This window comes from Phocoena phocoena, chromosome 15 (assembly GCF_963924675.1).
Source record: "Phocoena phocoena chromosome 15, mPhoPho1.1, whole genome shotgun sequence".
NCBI lineage: Eukaryota > Metazoa > Chordata > Mammalia > Artiodactyla > Phocoenidae > Phocoena > Phocoena phocoena.
In genome coordinates this window covers 15,810,395-15,829,665 of record NC_089233.1, presented here as the reverse complement: position 1 = coordinate 15,829,665, position 19,271 = coordinate 15,810,395, and the positions used below count along the sequence as shown (strand labels likewise).

The 19,271-nt window shown below is 57.5% G+C and overlaps 2 protein-coding genes across 2 annotated transcripts; both read left to right on the top strand.

The window, feature by feature from the left end:
• The first annotated feature begins 1,780 nt into the window (after positions 1-1,780).
• Positions 1,781-5,892, top strand: PRR14 (proline rich 14). The gene is made up of 11 exons (XM_065892740.1): positions 1,781-1,847; positions 1,972-2,140; positions 2,783-2,904; positions 2,977-3,166; positions 3,453-3,496; positions 3,699-3,808; positions 4,109-4,697; positions 4,834-4,903; positions 4,986-5,077; positions 5,350-5,421; positions 5,512-5,892. Exons 1-11 carry the CDS (start codon positions 1,825-1,827, stop codon positions 5,789-5,791), a joined length of 1,761 nt encoding a protein of 586 aa, XP_065748812.1. The 5' UTR covers positions 1,781-1,824; the 3' UTR covers positions 5,792-5,892.
• A 2,559-nt stretch (positions 5,893-8,451) lies between these two features.
• FBRS (fibrosin) lies at positions 8,452-18,608 on the top strand. The gene is made up of 18 exons (XM_065892961.1): positions 8,452-8,907; positions 9,189-9,368; positions 10,110-10,145; positions 10,266-10,295; positions 11,356-11,404; positions 11,496-11,796; positions 13,166-13,467; positions 13,673-13,878; positions 13,994-14,038; positions 14,323-14,418; positions 14,655-14,723; positions 15,504-15,533; positions 15,914-15,985; positions 16,296-16,416; positions 16,522-16,602; positions 17,506-17,589; positions 17,714-17,921; positions 18,020-18,608. The coding sequence occupies exons 1-18, from the start codon at positions 8,452-8,454 to the stop codon at positions 18,606-18,608; spliced, it is 2,955 nt and encodes a 984-aa protein (XP_065749033.1).
• The last annotated feature ends 663 nt before the right edge of the window (positions 18,609-19,271 follow it).

Genomic DNA, 19,271 nt, shown 5'->3' with positions numbered 1-19,271 from the left:
AGTTTGGACCAGGGAATCCTGGGGAAGGAGAACTAGTGGAGGCATGGGCTTTGGTTAGGCAGTGAGGGCGCCTTCACAGTACAAGAAGCCAGTACATGCCCACTACCTCCCCACCAACAGCAGGCTCCTGGTATAAAATTTCCGTGACGCAGCCTCTCTAAGCAGCAGGATTCCATCCCCGATCCCCTACTACTAAGGACTATTTACACACCCCATCAGCCAGGCCCCTCTTGAAAGAGGGCTCGTGGGAGCACCAGAGAAAAGCGGAGCCATCAAGCACACCAAGGTGGTTACTGGTCTCCTGCAATGACGCCTCTGTACTGAGCCCTCTATAGAACACTCGGGTAAAGTGAAGCTCAATGCCCCACCCTCTTCCCCACTTTGACTGAGCCCAGTCTCTCCACGCCACCGTGCGAGCAAAGGAGCCTGAGGCGGCACCAGCCCTAGCCAAACTCTTCCCTGCAACGTGGGAACCCGGTTCAGGAGCCTTCGATGTTACTGGAAACGGGCTTAATGGGGCCTCTCTAGGAAATTGGGAATTTCACATATCGTTAGCACTCAGTTCACGTTTATTGGCCTAAAAACGAAAGAACCGGAAGACGCCCTTAAAAAACGTGGCGGCAACCTAGCTTCAGGACAGTTGCCTCAATAGCTCGAGAAACTTGCCATAGTCTTCGGCCACTCACTGACCGGAGAAGATGACGCCGTCCGGTCTACTTCGGTTCATCTGGTTCAGCGCAATCTGCCCTCAATTATAATGGCGGCGCTGCCAAATTTGGCTCCTTGCCCCTAGGGATGATGGCCGCCAGGCGGCTTCACTTAGTTTCTCACCACCCCGGAAGACGGGGACCGGCGATTGGGCGGTGCCCCAGGGCTTCGAGAAGAAGGCCCTCGGCGGTTGGGCAGTGCTGGGTAAGGCTAGTTTTAAAGGAGCCGGAGGTGGGAGCCGTCGAAGACCCGGGATCCGCGGGAGGCGGCGGTGAGCGGCGCGCGGGGGAGGGCACCGAACGGCTGCAGAGAGGGCGGGAGGAGGGAGGGAAAGAAACTTTTGAACCATCTGGTCCCCGGCTGGGGAGAGAGCTGGGCGGGGATCGGGGGGGGCGGAGGGAGGGGGTCTGTGGGCGGGACCTCCCGGGATTGGAGTGAAGGGGGGGGGGGGTATCTGCTTGACAGTGGATCCCCAGGGATCCGGACTGAGTTCCTGATGCTCAAGCTCGGGCCGCCCCTGTCTGAGTGGAGCTTTGCGGAGCCGAAGCTCACAGGGAGAGGAGGATCCTCGCGCGGCGTCTGTTTGGAGGAACCGCGCTGTAGGAGTCTTTCCGCGGGGGTCTAGTCTAGGGGATCTAGTGGGAGTGGGAACCGTCGGCGTGTGGGAGTATTGCTTCGGAGTCCTCGGCCACTCGCTGGGGGTGGATGAGAATTGAAGAGGGTTCCGGCGGAAACTGAACCTCTGAGGACCGGGATCCCTGCTGATCCCGGGGAAATCTACGGGCGGAATCTGCAGGGACAAAGGCCCCAGGAGGCTCGGGCCGTGGGAGAACGGGGGCCGCAGCAATCCAGGTTTTCGCGGGCCAGACAGGGCGCGAGTGATCCGCTGGTCGCTGCGGCGGCAGCGGGAAGACACCTGTTCCTGGCAGCCAGGCGGGGGCGCCCTTACGCGCCCCAGGGCTCCGGACCGTGAGCTACCGGGAGCCGCGGGCGGACCATGAAGGGCGGAGCCCCACGGGAGGGGCTGGCCTTCACTCCCGGCTCCCCCGCTCCCCCCCCCACCCCAGGCTGGAGCCTGGGATCCCCCAGGGACTCCCCGGAGCCGCCGCTTCCCCCATGGACTTGCCCGGGGACTCCAGGTGAGAGCGCACCCCGCCCGCCTGTCTTGAGCCCGGGAAACGGGGAGCCTGGTGGCCGTACCGGGGAAACCACAGAGCCAACAACAGGCTCAGGCGACCGTCCTCTGCTTCTCTCATCCTCCAGCCCGCCTGGCCGGCAGGGTCTGTGCCGCCAGCCCCTGGCTCGAGCGCTATGGGGAGCCAGGAGCCCCAAACGGCCGAAGCTGCAGCCCCTCGGGGCCCCTTCGCCGTTGGAAAAAGCCTCTCGGCGGGTCCTGGCCGTGGTCCTGGAAGATGTCATGGCTGCCCACATGGTGAGCCCCTTGAACTGAGAGGCCCCCTTCTCCCTCAGGTCCCCTCAGTACCAAAGTCAAACTAGATCACTAGTGAGGATAACTGAGGTCCAAACACCTCACACTCACACTCGTCCATCAGGCAGCCTCCCTAATGCTAGATTTTTTTTTTTGTCTTTTGTTTTTCCTTGGCTCTCACTCCAGCCTGGAATTGGGCAGTGTCTCCAGTGCCCATTCCCCACTACCAACTCTGTTGGGCTGAAACCACATCCCTACAACTCTTAAGTATGAGAAACCCTTCTGCTTTCTTCCCAGGCCAACTTCTAGGCAATCCTTGGGAAGCAGGCTGAGGACTTTGGCTCCATTGCACAGATTAGAAAAACTGAGGCCCCAAATAGGGCAGTGACTCACTCCAGGTCACCCTCTCCTTTTCATTTCTTCAAATAGCCTGGGTGACATTATCCAGCTCCCACACCAGCAGCTCAGGACACTGTCATATCTGGTCCTTAATTGAGGGCCATCACTGACCTCTTCTTTGGGGATCTTGAATGAATTCTAGCCACGATTTGTGTCATTTTTGTGGCATAGGGCACTGTTAGGCACAGGGAGGTCCTGTCCAGCCTCATTCCATCACCTTGCTCTTGACACTTCCTCCTCCCCTAGGTCCCCCTCGTGCCCCAAGAGGAGATCTCCACCCCACGGCACTGCAGCAACCGTCGGGATTCTGTCCACAGCCATCCACCTGCCTCACCACCCCGACAGGCCACGTGGTCCCCACAAGCCAGGTGAGCATGGCAGGATGGGGGGTAAGCTGGGAACACAGCTGAGCCCCACTGATATTCCTGGTCCCTCTCTAGGCCTCCCGACCCACTGCACTTATGCCGAGAGCCCTTGAGCCGTGTGCATCGGCCCCCTTCCACACTGAGGCGGCGATCAAGGACAACACCTGGCCCAGAGGAGGGCCCTTCACAAAAGGTGGACCAGGCCCCCCAGCCCACTCTGGTGGTGATGCTAGAGGACATTGCCAGCTCCAGACCCCCAGCAGAGGTATGGAAACTTCAGGGAAAGATGTCAGGAGTTCAGCTGGGGGCAGGCATGCCAGTGGGCATAGAAGACAGGGGTAGGAGGGCTGTGTCTGGGGTGGATTTTGCTCAGAGCAAGGAGGACAGCGTTTTAGGGCGGAAGACACTGTCTGAGCAAAGACCTATATGAAAAAGTCTTTAGTGTGAACCCAGGCAGGAATCTGGAGACCGAGAGAGTCGGGATGTGGGAAGCTACGGAGACCACAGGGGGCTTCCCTGCCTCCTCACAACCATCCCCTGTTTATATCCAGGGCTTTGCCGATGAGACTCCCAACTTCACCGTCCCAGCGAGAAGGTGAGAGGGCTGGGGAAGGGATTATCAAGATGTGCAGGCAACAGCCATTATCCAGGCAGCCAGAGCTAGGGACATCAGAATTTACATGTCCAGTCCTTCCTTGTAGCACTTTCAGAAGGCTTAAGGGACAGGGGATGTGCTGGCTCAGGTGGGATCTGAATCTGGAAGCTTCCTCAGCCTTTTACTTGCCACTTCACCCCAGAACTGAGCCAAGGATGATGGTTCACCAGCCAAAGCCTCCACCCAGGGACGTGGAACCCTCATTCCAGCCATCTGCCCTGTCTGCAAACCCTCTGGAGAGCCCACCACCAGGTAAGGACTCAGATGGATGAGACTTGGGGTTCTGGAACATTCTAGATGAGCTTAGAAGTGTGAGGTGACGAGTTGGGGATGGGGCTTAACCCCCTCCCGGGGCAGAGCTTGGTGTATGAAGATGGGGTTTAGACTTCAGAGACCTGAAGCTTAACTTCTGAATTTAGGGCTTGGTATTTTAGGGATGGGCTTATTCCTCTGTGGGCAAAGATTAGTGTTTGGGGAGGGACTAAGGCTACTGAAGTGGGGCTTAGACACCTGCAGCTGAGGAATACCCACCTGACCCTCTCCTTTCCTCAGCCCCAGATCCTGTTCTGGAGCTCCCATCGACCCCACCGCCATCCAGCCTTTTACGCCCCCGCCTCAGTCCCTGGGGCTTGGCCCCCCTCTTCCATTCCGTCCGCTCCAAGCTGGAGAGCTTTGCTGACATCTTCCTCACACCCAACAAAGCCCCACGGCCCCCGCCCCCATCACCCCCCATGAAGTTGGAGTTGAAGATTGCCATCTCAGAGGCCGAGCAGTCTGGGGCTGCTGAGGGCACTGCATCTGTCAGTCCCCGGCCCCCTATCCGCCAATGGCGGGCCCAAGACCAGAATCCCCCAGCACCTCTCCCTAAGCCCTCTCTGGGCCGAAGCCACTCCTGCCCTGATCTGGGGCCCCCTGGCCCAGATACCTGCAGCTGGCCCCCTGCTCCACCCCACCCAAGCCGGCCACGGCCTCGGCGGCACACTGTGGGTGGTGGAGAGATGGCCCGAGCCCCGCCACCCCCTCGGCCCTGTCTCCGGAAAGAGGTCTTCCCTCTTGGAGGAGTGGGAGGCTCTCCTCCCCTCGTCACATCTTGCTCGTCTACCACGTCCACTTCTTCCTTCTCTGAACCTGCAGAACCCAGGTAGTGCTCTTGATAAACCCTCCTTAAAGCTCTGGCCATAGTCTGGGCCCAGCCTCCTTCCCTAGTATCCAGTGGGCAGGAGATGGGGATGTTGCTGTGAATGCTGTTTGGCCCTGAGCTTTGACCTTCTCTGCAGGTTGAGCTCAACCAAGAGGAAGGAGCCAAGGGCCTCAGAAGACCAGGTGCTTTCAGACCCCAAGACCAAGGTAGAGGTACAGATGAAGGGGGAGGAGACAAGTGGGAGCCTGAGCCCATGCTGCACTTTTACACTCTGCCCCGTTTTTGCAGACCATGGGAAAGGTTTCTCGATTCAGAATACGCAGGACACCGGCCCGTTCTCAACCAAACCTTACACCAATGGGGCTGCCTCGACCAATCAGGTGAGAGGCTTCTTGTGCATGGAGCTGCCTTGGCCAAACAGGTGTAGGCTCAGATCCCCTGAGTGTGGCTTCATCTCCTCTCAGGGAGCACAGTCCAGCTTGGAGGAGTCAATTTGGTCTGGACATGGTTTATGCTTAGAACCATTTGTCTGCCTCAGGCAGCACTCCTGGCACGTCCTAGAAACTGAAATACAGACCAGGCCTTGATTATCCCTTCTCCAGGCCCACTGGCCCCAGGTTTCTCAGAGGCCTCTGCTCCTCTTTGCTCACAGGTTGAACAAGAAGGAGTTCAGCTTGGAAGAAATTTACACCAACAAGAATTACCAGTCACCCACAACCAGGAGGTGAGAAACTTTGAAGGCTTGGGGGTGACAGAGGGAAATCTGGAACCAGGGGGCGTGCTGGTAACCAGCACTCCTCCCTGCCTGGTCCAGGACCTTTGAGACCATCTTTGAGGAACCCCGGGAGCGCAACGGGACTCTGATTTTCACCAGCTCAAGGAAGCTCCGGCGAACTGTAGAGTTTCGGGACAGTAGTCTTCCTCGATCCCGGCGGCCATCTCGCGGGGCCCGGGCTGCAGCTGGCAGGACCCTTACTCCCAATCTGGCCCCCAGCCCAGATGTAGGACCCCTGCTGCAGCAGCGACTGCAGGAGCTGGATGCCTTGCTCCTGGAGGAGGAGGAAGGGGATCGAGAGCGGCCCCATCGGACTTAGAAGCTCCATCTGTTTGTCCATCCATCCTGGAGGGAGGGGAAGTCTCTGAGACAGTTATATTTTTTTCTGTGTTTCTAGTAAAGTTTTCGATATGTTTCTGATTCTTTTGTATGTCTCTAGCTGAGTTTGAGATTAACTGGCAGTACTGGCTGATGTTTCTACTTTGGCACCCGAAACTAGGAAACGGGAGGGACCAGGGAAGATGATGAAGGTTGGATATAGGGAGGGGGTAGAGGAATGGTCATTGGAGATACCCTCTTGATTTGAGAATTTTCCTATGTGGAGGGATACTTCTGAGTATGCTCCAGAAGCTAATGTGACCCTGGTCAGGGTTCTCTCAGTTCACTTACATCAAGGAGGAGACCGAGGGAATTTCCTGGAAGTCCAGTGGTTAGGACTTCGTGCTTCCACTGCAGGGGGCACGGGTTTGATCCCTGGTCGGGGGACTAATATCCCGCAAGATGCGCAGCGCGGCAAAAAACAGGAGACTGAAAGTCCCAGAGTGGACTAAGGCCTTGTTCAAGATGGTCCTGAGTTCCTCCTAACACGCAGGCCAGGAACCTGCTGCTGGATTCAAGAGCTAAGAGTAATCAGCTGTAATTAAGCACCTACAACAACCTGTCACAGGTAATTGACCTACACATAGCCCTGTGAGAATTATACTCATTTTATACATAAGAAAAGCAAGTTGACTGTCAGTGTAATGTCCACATTAAAAGGGTAACCCAGGCAACCAGAGGACACAAGCGGCACTCTACATCTTTCATAACTTAGAGGCAGAACAGAGCAGTGGTAAAGAGCACAGCCTGGAGCTAAGCTTCTTGAGTCCAAATCTTGGTTAGGAAACTAAATGTGCATCAATTCCCTTCTCCATCTGTAAAATGGGGCCGATAGCAGTACTTTCCTAAGATACTCCTAATTGTCAAATGAGTTAATATGTGAGGAGGTGCCCGGCACTGTTTTTTTCCTGTTAGCACGCGGAGACCACAGGCCAGCACTCTCCCACTGCACCGAGCGATAAACGGGATGCGATTTCCTTCCCGCGCGGCTGGCGCTCTCAAAGCGCGCCCCGTGCTCTAGCCACCACGCACGGCGGGGGATCCCGCTGAGCTGCCAGCCGGATCGTGGTATCACCACGCGCGTGCGCGAGAAGCCAGGCTGCCTGTGGGCTAAGCCAAGCAGCGGAAAGGGAGAGAAGCCGTTGCTGGCTGTCGACTGGGACCTTCCGCGACCGCGCGCCGCCCAGCGGCCAACCGTCCCCTAGGCCTCGCGCACTACATCCAGATCCTCGCCTTGACGCCGTCAGGAGACGGGCCAATGAACGAAGAGCAGGAAGAGGCGGGGTCATCTGGAGAACCGCCCCAAGCACCTACTTCTAACCAGTCGAGTCACAAGACTTGATGAAGGGCGGAGCTAATCTGACATACCCAATCCAAGATTTGAGGGCGGTTACATATTACTCACTCCCCCAGTTTGACTCCGCCCTTCGTCTTGACGTACACTTCTCAACCTATCAACGACTAAGGCTGTAGAGGGGTGAGGGGGAAGGGGGCGGAGAGTGGGAGGAGGCCGAGAGAGGAAGGAGGCGTAGGCTGAGAAGGAAGAGGGAGGAGGGGCAGGGAAGTCCTGGCGGAGAAGAGGCCCAAGACTCCAAAGGAGACGACAGGAGGGTGAGCTGGAGTTCCCTCGCTGCCCAACAGACGTTTCGGATCTCTTAAGACGCAAGTCAGACAGACGGAGGAAAGGAGGAAGAGACTTTTATGTCGGCAGACAGACAAGCTTTACCCGTCACCGTTGCCTCACATCCGGGGCTTTGGAGGGCTGGCCCCGCGGCCCCGCCCCCCCCCTCGCGCCTTTCATGGCGACCGGAGGCGGAGGCTGGAAGAGCTGGGCCTGGAAGAGGCCCCTTTAAATCTCCTTAAAGGGGTGGCCACAGATCTCGGCGGACTACAACGCCAACCTTTAAAGGGGAAGCCAGCGAACCAGATGCTGACAAATTGAGAACTGTACTGTTGGGAGAAGTGGAGCGAGTGGGAATTCTCACCGCCACTTCTCCCCCACGCAAGAAGTCCTTTAAATTCAACTTAAAGGGGAAGTGGCCGCTTGTGGAGGACTAGAAACTAACTCCCGAGCCTTTAAAGGGGTGGCCTGGTGTTTGGAGAACCCTGGACTCTTTAAAGGGGTGGCCTCTTTTAGCCGGCGGACTTGAGGCACTTTTAAAGGGGAGGTCTGCGTTTCGGGGCGAGCTTTCGGCCCCTGTTAAAGGGGTGGCCCTTCCTCTTCCTCGGGGAGAGTTGTCTCGACCCCTGGCAGGGGGCGGCCACCGAACTAGGCCGGTCGGACACCGTTGGGTCGTCTTAAAGGGGCCAGGGGCTGGACAGCTTGAGGCCTTGCCTTAAAGGGACGACCGCCCTGTTTTCGCCGTCTCGGCCCCGCCGGCCCCACAGAGGGGGCTCTCAGGCTTGTCGCCCCGGGGGCGGCGCCGGCTCCCCGGGCCTTGGCCTTGGGGCAAGCTCGGGGCCAGCAGATCCTGCTTTAAAGGGGAAGCCGTGGCCCTCTCGTCCCTGTGCAGCCGCCAGCGCCGCGCCTGCGACCCCGGGCCTGCGGACAGGCCGTTTCGGGGCCCGCCGCCTCCGGATGCGGCGCTGAGGGCGGTCGCCATGGAGACGGCAGCGGCCGCGGCTCCGGGCCCGGGCTGGGCCGCTGAGGGGGAGCGGCGGCGGCGGCGCTGCTCGCGCCGAGACCGAGACCGGGAGCAGCGGCGCCGCCGAGGTCCCGGCGGCGACGCGCCCCGGGCCCTGTTGGCCGCCCCGCGCGGCTCCTCGTCGTCGTCGTCGCCGCCGCCGCCCGCCAGGCCCTGGTCGTCAGCTTCGTCTGGAGAGCGGCCCGGAGGCCCGAGACGGCGGCGGCCGCGTCCTAGGCCTCGGCCCCCACGACCCCGAGCTCGGAAACGGCCTGCTGGCTCGGGCAGCCGCGGGGAGGAAGAGGAGGAGGAGGAGGAGGGGGGCGCAGACGATGGGGAGGCTGAGGAGGAGCCTGAGGAGGAAGAAGAAGAAGAGGAGGACTTGATCGATGGCTTCGCCATCGCCAGCTTCGCCAGCCTCGAGGCCTTGCAGGTGGGGCCTGATGGGGCCGGGGACATTTTCAGAGGGCCAGAGAGAAGGGTACGGTGCCTGGAGGGGGTGGAGTTGAGGGGGGAATGCTGGCACCCCAAACCAGAGCAACCGGCTCCTCTGGCCAGGCTGCTGCCCCACCCTGGGGTGGGAGGAGGTAGAGCTAGTCTCCAGGGACCAACCAGGTTACCTGGCCTGAGAGCCACTTTGGTAGCCTGGTCACCCCTAGAGAGGTCGGAGCTTTCCTTTCTCCATCTACTGTAGTTCCACCTTCTCCTCCACAGAAGGATGCGTCTCTTCAGCCCCCAGAGCGACTGGAGCATCGGCTGAAGCATTCTGGGAAGCGGAAGAGGGGGGGCTCCAGTGGGGCAACTGGGGAACCAGGGGACAGCTCTGATCGAGAGCCTGGCCGGCCCTCTGGGGATCGGGCCCGAAAATGGCCCAATAAGCGGAGAAGGAAAGAGGTGAGCTTGTCCCAAATCCCTGTCCTTTAAAACTCTCTGCAGTATGTTCTTCACATAGATCCATTTTCCGTCAGCAGTGCTGCTACCCATGGTAAACAGTGACCCCAGTCTCTAAGGGCAAAGAGAAAGGCAGAGCAAATTTGAGCTTTCACTGACCCATCCAGGTCTGACAAAGACATGTCCGCAGTCAGACTTGCCTGCTTTTGGCCGACACTATGTCTGCGTCAGAACATATTGATAATTCAGAGATATAGCAAAGGGACTTAGTTGAATCATAAGTTAGATATGGTCTCTGCACACCTTTTCAAGTCGGTGTCAGTATAGCAGGAAAGAAGCAGTCTTTGAGCAAATACCTAGACGAAAACCTGAGAAGCAACAGAAGGCAGAGATCTGGGAGAGATGCTGCAGAAGCCCACATGAGGAAGCCACTCATTCTGTCTGGGGGATGGGAGGAGGGTTGTGGTTAGGGAAAGCCCCCTGGGATGTCTTAGTCAGGCCTTGAAGGATAGTCATAAGTTTGCTAAGAAGAGAAACAGGGCTAAGTTGTTTTGGGCGAAAACACAGATGTGAGAATCTGGTATATTTGAAAAATTGCCAGAGCATTGAGAACAGGGGGTGGGCAGTAGAAAGGGATTGAGAATAGGTCATGAGGGGCCTTGAGTGCCTTGCCGGGCAGTTTAGACTTTATCCAAAGGCCTCGCCAGTCAGCCTCCCTTACCTCTGGACTCTGGTCTTTCTCAGGCCTCCTCCCGTCATTCTTTGGAAGCTGGATACATAGTAAGTGCTCTCCACCTGTACCAGCCCCTCCCCTTTCGCTCCCTGTCTGAAATTCCCCTCTCGACCTTTGCCCCCACTCCTCTTCCCTCTTGTGACACCTCTGTCTTTCCTTCTCCCCAGTGTGACACGGAAAGCGATCTGGACGAGAGGGTGAGTGGGGCTAGAACTTGTTGGGTGGGCAGTATTACAGCTCGTAAAATGAGCTGCAGCTTAAAAGTTTCCTTGTGCAGCAGACAGAGTCTCCCCTTAAGTGGGGAACGTGTGTTAGGTTGAGCCAGAATTAGATTTTTAGGGAGGAAGTATGGGGCAGGGGATTGAGAGAGTAAGTGACAAATTATATTTGGTAACTAGAGCCAGTTGACCAAAGAATCAAAGGCCCATGCCTTGCTCTGCCATCCTTTCCAAAGTCCTTGGAGATACCAGTGGTTCTCCACAGAAACCTGGAGTGGCTGTGGAATCCAGTTGGTCCTTCCTGCTAGCCATTAGTCTGTTCCTATAGATTAGAGTCTGAGCTGAGACGATGGTCATGGCAGTGAGAACACTAAACCATTGTAGTCAGTTTAAGAATATATCCTGTAAAGGTATATTTCATTTTATCCTTAGGGCTGATGTGCTAATTTTGAAACAGTGTGTTCTAAGGGTTGGTGCTGTATTCCTGTAACTAACTAAATTTGTACTCCCTGATGTGTGTCTTGCTGTAGTTTAAAAAGTTGGCTGGACAGGAACTGTGGTGAAACAAATAGTACTTGTCTATCCAATCGGGGCAGCCACTATTGGGAGAATAGCGGCCCATTCTCAAGAGAACCTGCAAGTCTGAGTTTTTATGAGGAATCTCCGGATTTCTAAATATCAGCAATTAGTTTAAGAATTTTGCTAACGTTTATGGACCAAACAAATCTATAAGCCAGGTAGGCATCTGAGCCAGCAGTTAGTGATATCTGACATTTTTGATTTGCTTGTTTCTCTGCTACTTCCATGCTGCCTCAGTTCAGTCCTCCCAGCCTATCAGATTCTCAGGCTCAGTTGCTCTACCCTTTTCCCCAAGCATAGGGCCCCCTAGAGCCCACAATCTTTGGTGGATTTCAGCTAAGTTGATGGAATAGACTTGTCACCACTACCAGTTCCTAGCAGACTCCAGAGGCTGTTGGCCTTCCTGAGTGAGGGCCCGACCTGACCAGAACCTGACCCTGTCCCTGTCCTTCTTCCCCAGGTCTCCGATGATGACCTTGACCCGTCCTTTACTGTCTCAACCAGCAAAGGTTGGTCCCAAGGGCTGGGGTTGGAGACGAGGGAGGGAAATTGGGTGAGCGTGGACCTCAACTGAATACATCTGCTGTCCTGCCTTCACAGCCTCGGGCCCCCATGGCGCCTTCAATGGGAACTGTGAAGCAAAACTCTCCGTAGTCCCTAAAGTGTCGGGCCTGGAGCGGAGCCAGGAACAGCCCCCAGGGCCCGACCCGCTGCTAGTGCCTTTCCCCCCGAAGGAACCACCGCCTCCACCGGCCCCTCGGCCTCCTATCTCACCCCCTGCACCCTTGCCGGCCGCCCCCAGTCTGCCACCCCCACCCCAGCCCCAGCTGCAGCTTCGGGTCTCGCCTTTCGGCCTCCGCACTTCCCCCTATGGCAGCAGCCTGGACCTCAGCACTGGCAGGTGAGTGGTCCAGGGGTTTGGCCTGGTCTGGAAAGGCCTGGTCATTTTGGTGTCAGCCCCTGAATTCTGTGGCTGGGAGATGGGATGGTACCTGTGGGATATGACTTGAAAAAGGATTCGGAGGCTAAAAAGTTTGAGAGATGCTGGGTGGAACAAATCTGAAGAGATTACTACAGGACTTATCAGAACCCTTATATATACACATAGAGGGGAATCCAGTTTGTGCCGTTTCCCAATCTTATTTGCTGGTGAGACATTTTCGCAAGGCACATCTGCTAGGAATAGTGTTCTTTGGAACATACTTTGGGAAATGCTGACATCATGATTAAGAGTGCTGGCTTTGGTGTCAGTCAGACCTGGATTCAAATTCTTGCTCTGCCACTTAATGGCTGTGTGATTTTCGACAAGTCACTTAACCTCTCTGAGCCTTGATTTCTTCTTTCTGAAAAGCGAAATAATAGTACCTTCATTGTAAAGCTGTTGTGAGGATTAATTACGAGTTAATGCAGTGTTTCCCAAAGTGTGTACGCTCTTTGTTAGTGGTATGTAAGTGCATTTTAGATGTTATGCGAGTAAAATTTTTTCAGCTCTGATGTGCTTTAAAAACATATGAGTAGTTCCTCAATCCTTTTATTTCACGTGTTACTGCTTGGTGAGGCTAAGTAAAAACAAACTAAGTTAAGTTAAAGAAGTAAACGGTACAGGGGTTTCCATGGATGCGGCAGCAATTGGGAAGGTGATGTGGAATGTTGGAGACTTGGATTAGCATATAAAGCAGGTGACAGCACTTGGCCTACAGTAAGTGCTCACTAAAGGGTAAGAATCACTGACACTGTTATTATCATCGATGCTGTCTTTGTTATTATTGTTATCATCATTATCATTCTCTTATTATTGGGAAAACTAAGGCTCAGAGAGGGGCAGTGACTTGCTCAAGGTCACCCAGGGTGTTAATGGCAAGATGGGCCTAGAATTCAGGTCTCCTGACTCCTAGGCCAGGCCAGGGCGGTGCTGCTTCCACTGTCTTAGGGTGGGAACCCAGGTGGCCTGTCGTAATTAAGCGTCAAAGTGAACGATATGTTTTGTGCGGTGGTCGAGTCAGAAAAGGGAAAGTCACGTGGCCAGAGGCGTCAGAGGCAGCTGTGTGGAAAAAGAGACCTAGAGAAGGAGAGAGGGGGCTATTGGGTGTGGGAGGTACCTCAGTCTGAGGCTGGGTTCTCCGGGTCGGCGGGTGGGGGTCCTGGGGGCCAGGTTCTACCACCTTCCATGTTGGAGAACCAGGGTCAAGGTATCGCCCAGGCTTCTGACCCCCTCCCGTCAGAGCTGGCACCTCCCAACCCCTCACTCATCTCCCCACTTCTCTCCCCAGCTCTTCACGGCCGCCCCCCAAGGCCCCGGCCCCTCCCGTGGCTCAGCCTCCCCCCTCATCATCCTCTTCGTCCTCTTCCTCCTCATCTGCCTCCTCCTCGTCCGCGCAGCTCACCCACCGGCCCCCGACGCCCTCACTGCCCCTGCCTTTGTCCACCCACAGCTTCCCCCCACCCGGGCTGCGGCCCGCACCCCCACCCCCCCACCCCTCCTTATTCTCCCCTGGCCCCGCCCTGCCCCCGCCCCCACCCCTGCTGCAGGTGCCAGGGCACCCTGGGGCCTCAGCCGCTAACGCCCTTTCTGGTGAGTTTGGGGTCCTGGCCGGGGGGTGGGGGGCCATGGCCCCGGGCTTGGGCCCAGTTGGCTTCGGGGCATCTGGACCTTAGCAAGCAGCAGGGCGTGAGGAGGGAGCGGCCCAAAGCCAGAAGGGAAGGCCAGTCACCCGGGCCCAAGGAGGCTGACATGGTGGCTACAGATGTTAAAGCCTTCTCCCCCTCCCCTCCCACAGAGCAGGACCTGATCGGCCAGGACCTGAACTCTCGCTACCTGAATGCCCAGGGTGGCCCCGAGGTGGTGGGGGCAGGGGGCTCTGCCCGGCCCCTGGCCTTCCAGTTCCACCAGCACAACCACCAGCACCAGCACACCCACCAGCACACCCACCAGCACTTCACCCCTTACCCCCCGGGCCTGCTGCCACCCCACGGCCCCCACATGGTGAGCTCCTCATTGGGTCGGTGATGAGGCTCAGAGACCTGGGGGGAGGGTATGGCTTCCAGGGGAAGGCCCTGGGTTCCTGGCTGGCAGCTTACTCTTCCCTTCTCTTCCCTAGTTTGAGAAATATCCAGGAAAGATGGAAGGCCTTTTCCGGCATAATGTGAGTGTGTGAGAGAGTGTGTGTGTGTGTGTGTGTGTGTGTGTGCGCGCGCGCGGGTGTGTGTGGGTGGGTGTGTGGTGTGGGTGTGTGGTGTGTGGGCATGGATGCATCAATGCGTGTGGCCCTGATTGTTGGGGTCCAGTCTTCAGCTTCAAAAGCAAGAGCCTTGAGCCTGGGAGAGCTCCCTGGGGGGGATTTAGGGTGGAGGCCAGAGGACTGATGGGCAGACCACAGATGGGCTGCACCTCCACCCCCGGCTTGGACTAGTCCCCTTCTCTCCACAGCCGTACACGGCCTTCCCTCCCGCAGTGCCCGGCCTACCTCCGGGCCTCCCGCCGGCTGTCTCCTTTGGCTCCCTGCAGGGGGCCTTCCAGCCCAAGGTGAGCTCCCAATCCAGACGACACCACCACCTCCCACCCCTTACAAACCCAGATACCCCTGGATCCATTTACCTTCCCATTCCCCAAAACCATGCCCATCCTCCTGCCCTCCCCTTGTTGACCCAGGTTTCTCCAAAGCCATGCTCCCTCCTTGTCCCAGCCCCCAGCTTGGTTTTAGACCCCTCTTATGCCTGGTGTCAGCTCTCCTGACTGATCCCTCCACTCCCCTTTCCCAGAGCACGAACCCCGAGCTGCCACCACGACTGGGGCCAGTGCCGAGCGGGCTTCCCCAAAAGGGGACACAGGTGAGGGGGGCCAAGGCAGGTCCTCGGGCAGCTGGAAGATCTGTTGAGGGAGAGCAGGGTTGACTTGAGAGTGAACCACTGATTCCTCCCTTTAATATATGGTCAGGGGTGTCCCTGAGGACCTGAGAAGAGGGAATTTCTATAAATGAAGGATTTCTCAAGCATGAGGGATAGGAATTTCATGAAGTTGCCCCAGAAATAAGATTCCTAAGATGGTGGTTTTTGTAGGGGTTTTCAAATTTTCTAAGTCACAGCACTCATTTTTTCAAATGACATCATACCAGGAAGTTCTATCCATAAAACAATGAAAAGATAAGCTGCTTCTTTGTGAAGTGACATGGGGAGCAGCCTTAAAGCCCAGGGCTTTGGGAACATCTTGAAAAGCATAGGATCTGTTTCCTAAAGGAGAGACTAGACCAGAGGTTTTCCAGCTTCTTTTAACAATAGTAAAGGCTTTTTTCTAAAGAAATCTTAAGCAGATCTTCATTATATAAAGCTGTTTATCAGATAGCTACTCTTCTTCTCTGAGAAACCTGTCCTGCCTGCCCACTAACCCACTCCACAGCTTTCCAAGCAGGGCACCTCCTTGGAGCCAGGTTCAGTAACTTGGTGCTGGAGGGGAGGTGCCCGGAGTGGGAGAGATGGGGAAAGGAAAGGTTTGAGGGAGCCGCACACGGTCTCAGGGAGGTGTTTGGTGGGGCATTGGGGACTGTGGAGATGAGGTGCCCAGGTCAGTAAACAGGTCTGAACTGCTGCCAATCTCTGCTTTGCTATTCCCAGATCCCTGACCATTTCCGGCCACCTTTGAGGGTGAGTTTGGTGAGGACCTCAGGCTGCATGAGGCTGGGGGCTGGCGTCAGGGTGTTTGTGTGAGGGGAGGGTCTTGCTTGGGAATAAGCAAGAAGCCCAAGACGTGGAGGCAGCCAGATGTGGAACAGCAGGAAGCAAAAGGCTTGCAAACCGCAGACCTGGGTTCAGACACAGCTGGCCGTGGGACCTTGGGCAAGACAGTTTATCTCTCTGAGCCTCAGTTTCCTAGGCTGTGAAATGAACCTAGTCATCCCTCAGGTGTAGGGGTGATGAGTGGGGACGTTGTGTGGCAAGGCTGGGCCCAGGGCCAGGTCTGGAGTGGGTGATGAGTGAACATTCTTTCCTTCCCTTTCCCTTTGGTCATCCTTCTGGGGCGGCAGAAACCAGGGAAGTGGTGTGCCATGCACGTGCGCGTGGCTTACATGATCCTGAGACACCAGGAAAAGATGAAGGTACTGGGGCCGGAGGGCTGGGGAGAGTGGGCCTGCCTGAGCTCTGGGCATCTACCTTCAGCAGAGCTTGGCAGAATCTTGGCCAGAAATGTTCCCTCCTGTCCCTGGTCACTGCCTGAGCAATTCCACAGTTAGCACTAGGTTCTCTTGCTAACTGCGGGGTGGTCAGAGAAGGCTCTGAGAGAGGCAGAGGCCCACCCAAGCCCTGTCTTGGCGCCAGGCAGCCCTCGGAGGGGGCCTCGGGGTGGAAGAGCAAGAGCGGGACCACACCTGGCTCCTCACTCACTGCCCCTCTCCCTGTCCCATGCAGGGCGACTCCCACAAGCTTGACTTTCGGAACGACCTCCTGCCCTGCCTTCCGGGGCCCTATGGGGCCCTGCCCCCTGGGCAGGAGCTCTCCCACCCGGCCGCCTCCCTCTTCACTGCGACTGGTGAGTCTGGCCAGCCCTCTCTGGGCCTGAGGTTGCCCACCTGTAGCCCAAGGCCCACCTTGCGTCCACTCAGCCTCATCAGAATCTCCCGCCTCTCCGCCCCAGGTGCCGTCCACGCTGCAGCCAACCCTTTCACGGCAGCTCCCGGGGCCCACGGACCCTTTCTGAGCCCCAGCACCCACATTGGTAAGAGCCAAAGGCATGTTGGGCAACCTAAGCCTTGTCCCTGAGTTCCAGGAGGTGTTAAGTTGGGGATAGAAGTTAGACCTGAGAGGCAGCTGGAATGGAGGGTAGACCTGGTTCCACTTGCTTTGTGACCTTGGGCAGGTTACCCTACCCCCTCTGAGCCTTGATCTCATCCTCTGTAAAATGGGATAGGGAAGGGCAGAGTAATCGCCAATCCCTGACAGCTCAGTCACTGTCTCTGAAACTAGCCAGTGGTAGTGGGGAGTGTGCCACCTGGGAGAGTCGGGTGGAGGAAGGCTGTGCAGGCCCAGCGGAGAGCATGGTCACTGGCTCCCAGTGATCTTGGCAGGCTTCTTGGGGAGATTTATCCTGGGTTTGGATGGACGAGGAGGAGTTGAGCTGGCTGGCCTAGGAAAAGGTGTTCCTAGAAGAGGAAATTGTGAGGTTCCCGCAGCTTGCTAGTTACATGTTCTGACTGGCTATGTGACATATATACGAAGTTAGGGTCAGGTTGGGAGCAGCCCTGCATGCAGGTGGGAGGAAGCTAGCTGAGGCCTTCAGGCGAGTGGCGTGCTGTAGAGCTGGTCTGGGTGGCTGGTGTCGGGGGCTGTGGGGTAAGAGCCTGACCTCTGGAGTCAGAGGCCCTGGATTGGGGGTTCCACTCACTGGTTAGATGACCATTGATTGGCAAGTTACTTCACCTCTCTGAGCCTGTTTAATCATCTTTAAGTGGGAATGCTCCCGTCTGCCTCATGGAGCTTGTGAGGTTAAACAACACGTTGCACCTTAAAGCTCAGTGCTTTTCTGGGGCCTGCTTGGTGATCAGTCTCTTCCCTGCCAGTCCTTGATGCCTGCTCAGAGCCGGCCGCCCAATGCTCTGACCATCCCCCTTTTCTCCTACAGATCCCTTTGGGCGTCCCACAAGCTTCGCCTCCTTGGCTGCCCTCTCCAACGGGGCCTTTGGAGGCCTGGGCAGCCCCACATTCAGTGAGTGCTGGGCGGGGTGGGGTGGGGGCAGTGGGCTCCTGTGCTCAGGCAGGGGACTGGGAGGACGCCTGAGTGGGACCTCCCACTCCTGCTCCCATCACTTTCTACTTTGTCTTCTGTCTAGACTCCGGCGCCGTCTTTGCCCAGAAAGAAAGCCCAGGGGCCCCACCAGCCTTCGCCTCCCCGCCAGACCCATGGGGCCGCCTGCACCGCAGTCCTCTGGCCTTTCCTGCCTGGGTCCGGCCCCCTGAGGCCGCCCGGACACCAGGCTCAGACAAGGAGCGGCCTGTGGAGCGGAGGGAGCCCTCTCTCACTAAGGAGGAGAAAGACAGGTGTGCTTCCCCGCCAGCCCCCACCTGCCCTGCCCTCCTCCCTCCCTTACCTCAGTCAAACCTCCGGAGTACCTTCATCCTCTCCTCCCTGCCCCCAGGGACCTCCCCTTCTCACGGCCCCAGCTCCGAGTTTCTCCTGCTACTCCCAAGGCACGGGCTGGCGAGGAAGGGGCCAGGCCAGCCAAGGAATTGGTGCGGGTAAAGGAAGAGCGGAAGGAGGAAGCTGCTGCTGCCGCTGCCGCCGCTGCTGCCGCCGCCGCTGCCGCCGCCGCCGCCGCCGCTGCCACCACCACCGGGCCTCAAGGCCTTCACCTGCTGTTTGAGAGGCCCCGGCCACCCCCCTTTCTGGGCCCTAGTCCTCCAGAGCGCTGTGCTGGCTTCCTGGAGCCAGCCTGGTTGGCAGGGCCCCCTCGCCTCTCTAGGCCACCCCGCTTCTATGAGGCAGGTGAGGAGCTGACTGGACCAGGGGCTGTGGCTGCTGCCCGCCTCTACGGTCTAGAGCCTGCCCATCCCCTGCTATACAGCCGCTTGGCTCCACCGCCGCCACCAGCTGCGGCCCCAGGAACCCCTCACCTTCTCAGCAAGACCCCGCCAGGAGCCCTTTTGGGGGCACCACCTCCGCTTGTGCCCGCCCCTCGGCCTAGTTCCCCACCTCGGGCCCCTGGCCCAGCCCGGGCTGACAGGTGAGGGAAGGGGAGGGGCAGGGGCATAGCTCCATCCCCCTTTTCTTTTGACAAGGTCCTAGAGCTGAGGTTTCAAGCCAGGGCTGGAGGGCAGAGGTCATGACCTCACCAGCCACCTCTGAGGTCGTGGAATCTGGGAGCAGTAAGCCCCAACCCCCACTGGATCAAGCATCAGTTGGATCTTGGGGTCACTGGGAGGGCAGAGGTCACAAGCCTTTAGAGAGGTGTGTGTACATGAGAGTGGGGGTCATTTCAGAGGTCATAGCTTGTGATCTCCTGAGGTGCACCATCGCCCCTTCTGAGGGCCCCTAGGCCCTTGGCCTGCCTCCCCAAGGGCTCACTAAGCCAGAGGCCAAAGTGCCCCCCCTCCTCTTCACCTACCACCCAAGTCCTCATGCCCTCTCAGGGCTGGGGGAGGAGGGGCTAAAGGAAGGGGGGTTCCATGTACATATTTATCTCCTCTTCCACATAGCCCCCCAGACCTTTTGTACATTTTTACAGGGGTGCCCCTCCCAATAATCCCCCTTCCTGGTTAATTAAATCCTAAGACTGGTGCTGTGTTCCTAGCCTCTGGCCTCTCTGTGGGGGGAGGGGGGATTGCAGTGGGGAGAGCTGGGAGGGAACAGGCAGGAACCCAGGGCTTATCCCTGGAAATCTGGGGCCCAGC

Coding starts and splice junctions, on each gene's coding strand:
- PRR14 (XM_065892740.1), top strand. CDS start 1,825: ATGGACTTGCCCGGGGACTCCAG. Junction 2,905..2,976: donor ACGTGGTCCCCACAAGCCAG/GTGAGCATGGCA, acceptor GTCCCTCTCTAG/GCCTCCCGACCCACTGCACT. Junction 4,698..4,833: donor TCTGAACCTGCAGAACCCAG/GTAGTGCTCTTG, acceptor CCTTCTCTGCAG/GTTGAGCTCAACCAAGAGGA.
- FBRS (XM_065892961.1), top strand. CDS start 8,452: ATGGAGACGGCAGCGGCCGCGGCTCCGGGCCCGGGCTGGGCCGCTGAG. Junction 10,146..10,265: donor CTTTGGAAGCTGGATACATA/GTAAGTGCTCTC, acceptor CCTTCTCCCCAG/TGTGACACGGAAAGCGATCT. Junction 15,534..15,913: donor ATTTCCGGCCACCTTTGAGG/GTGAGTTTGGTG, acceptor CTGGGGCGGCAG/AAACCAGGGAAGTGGTGTGC.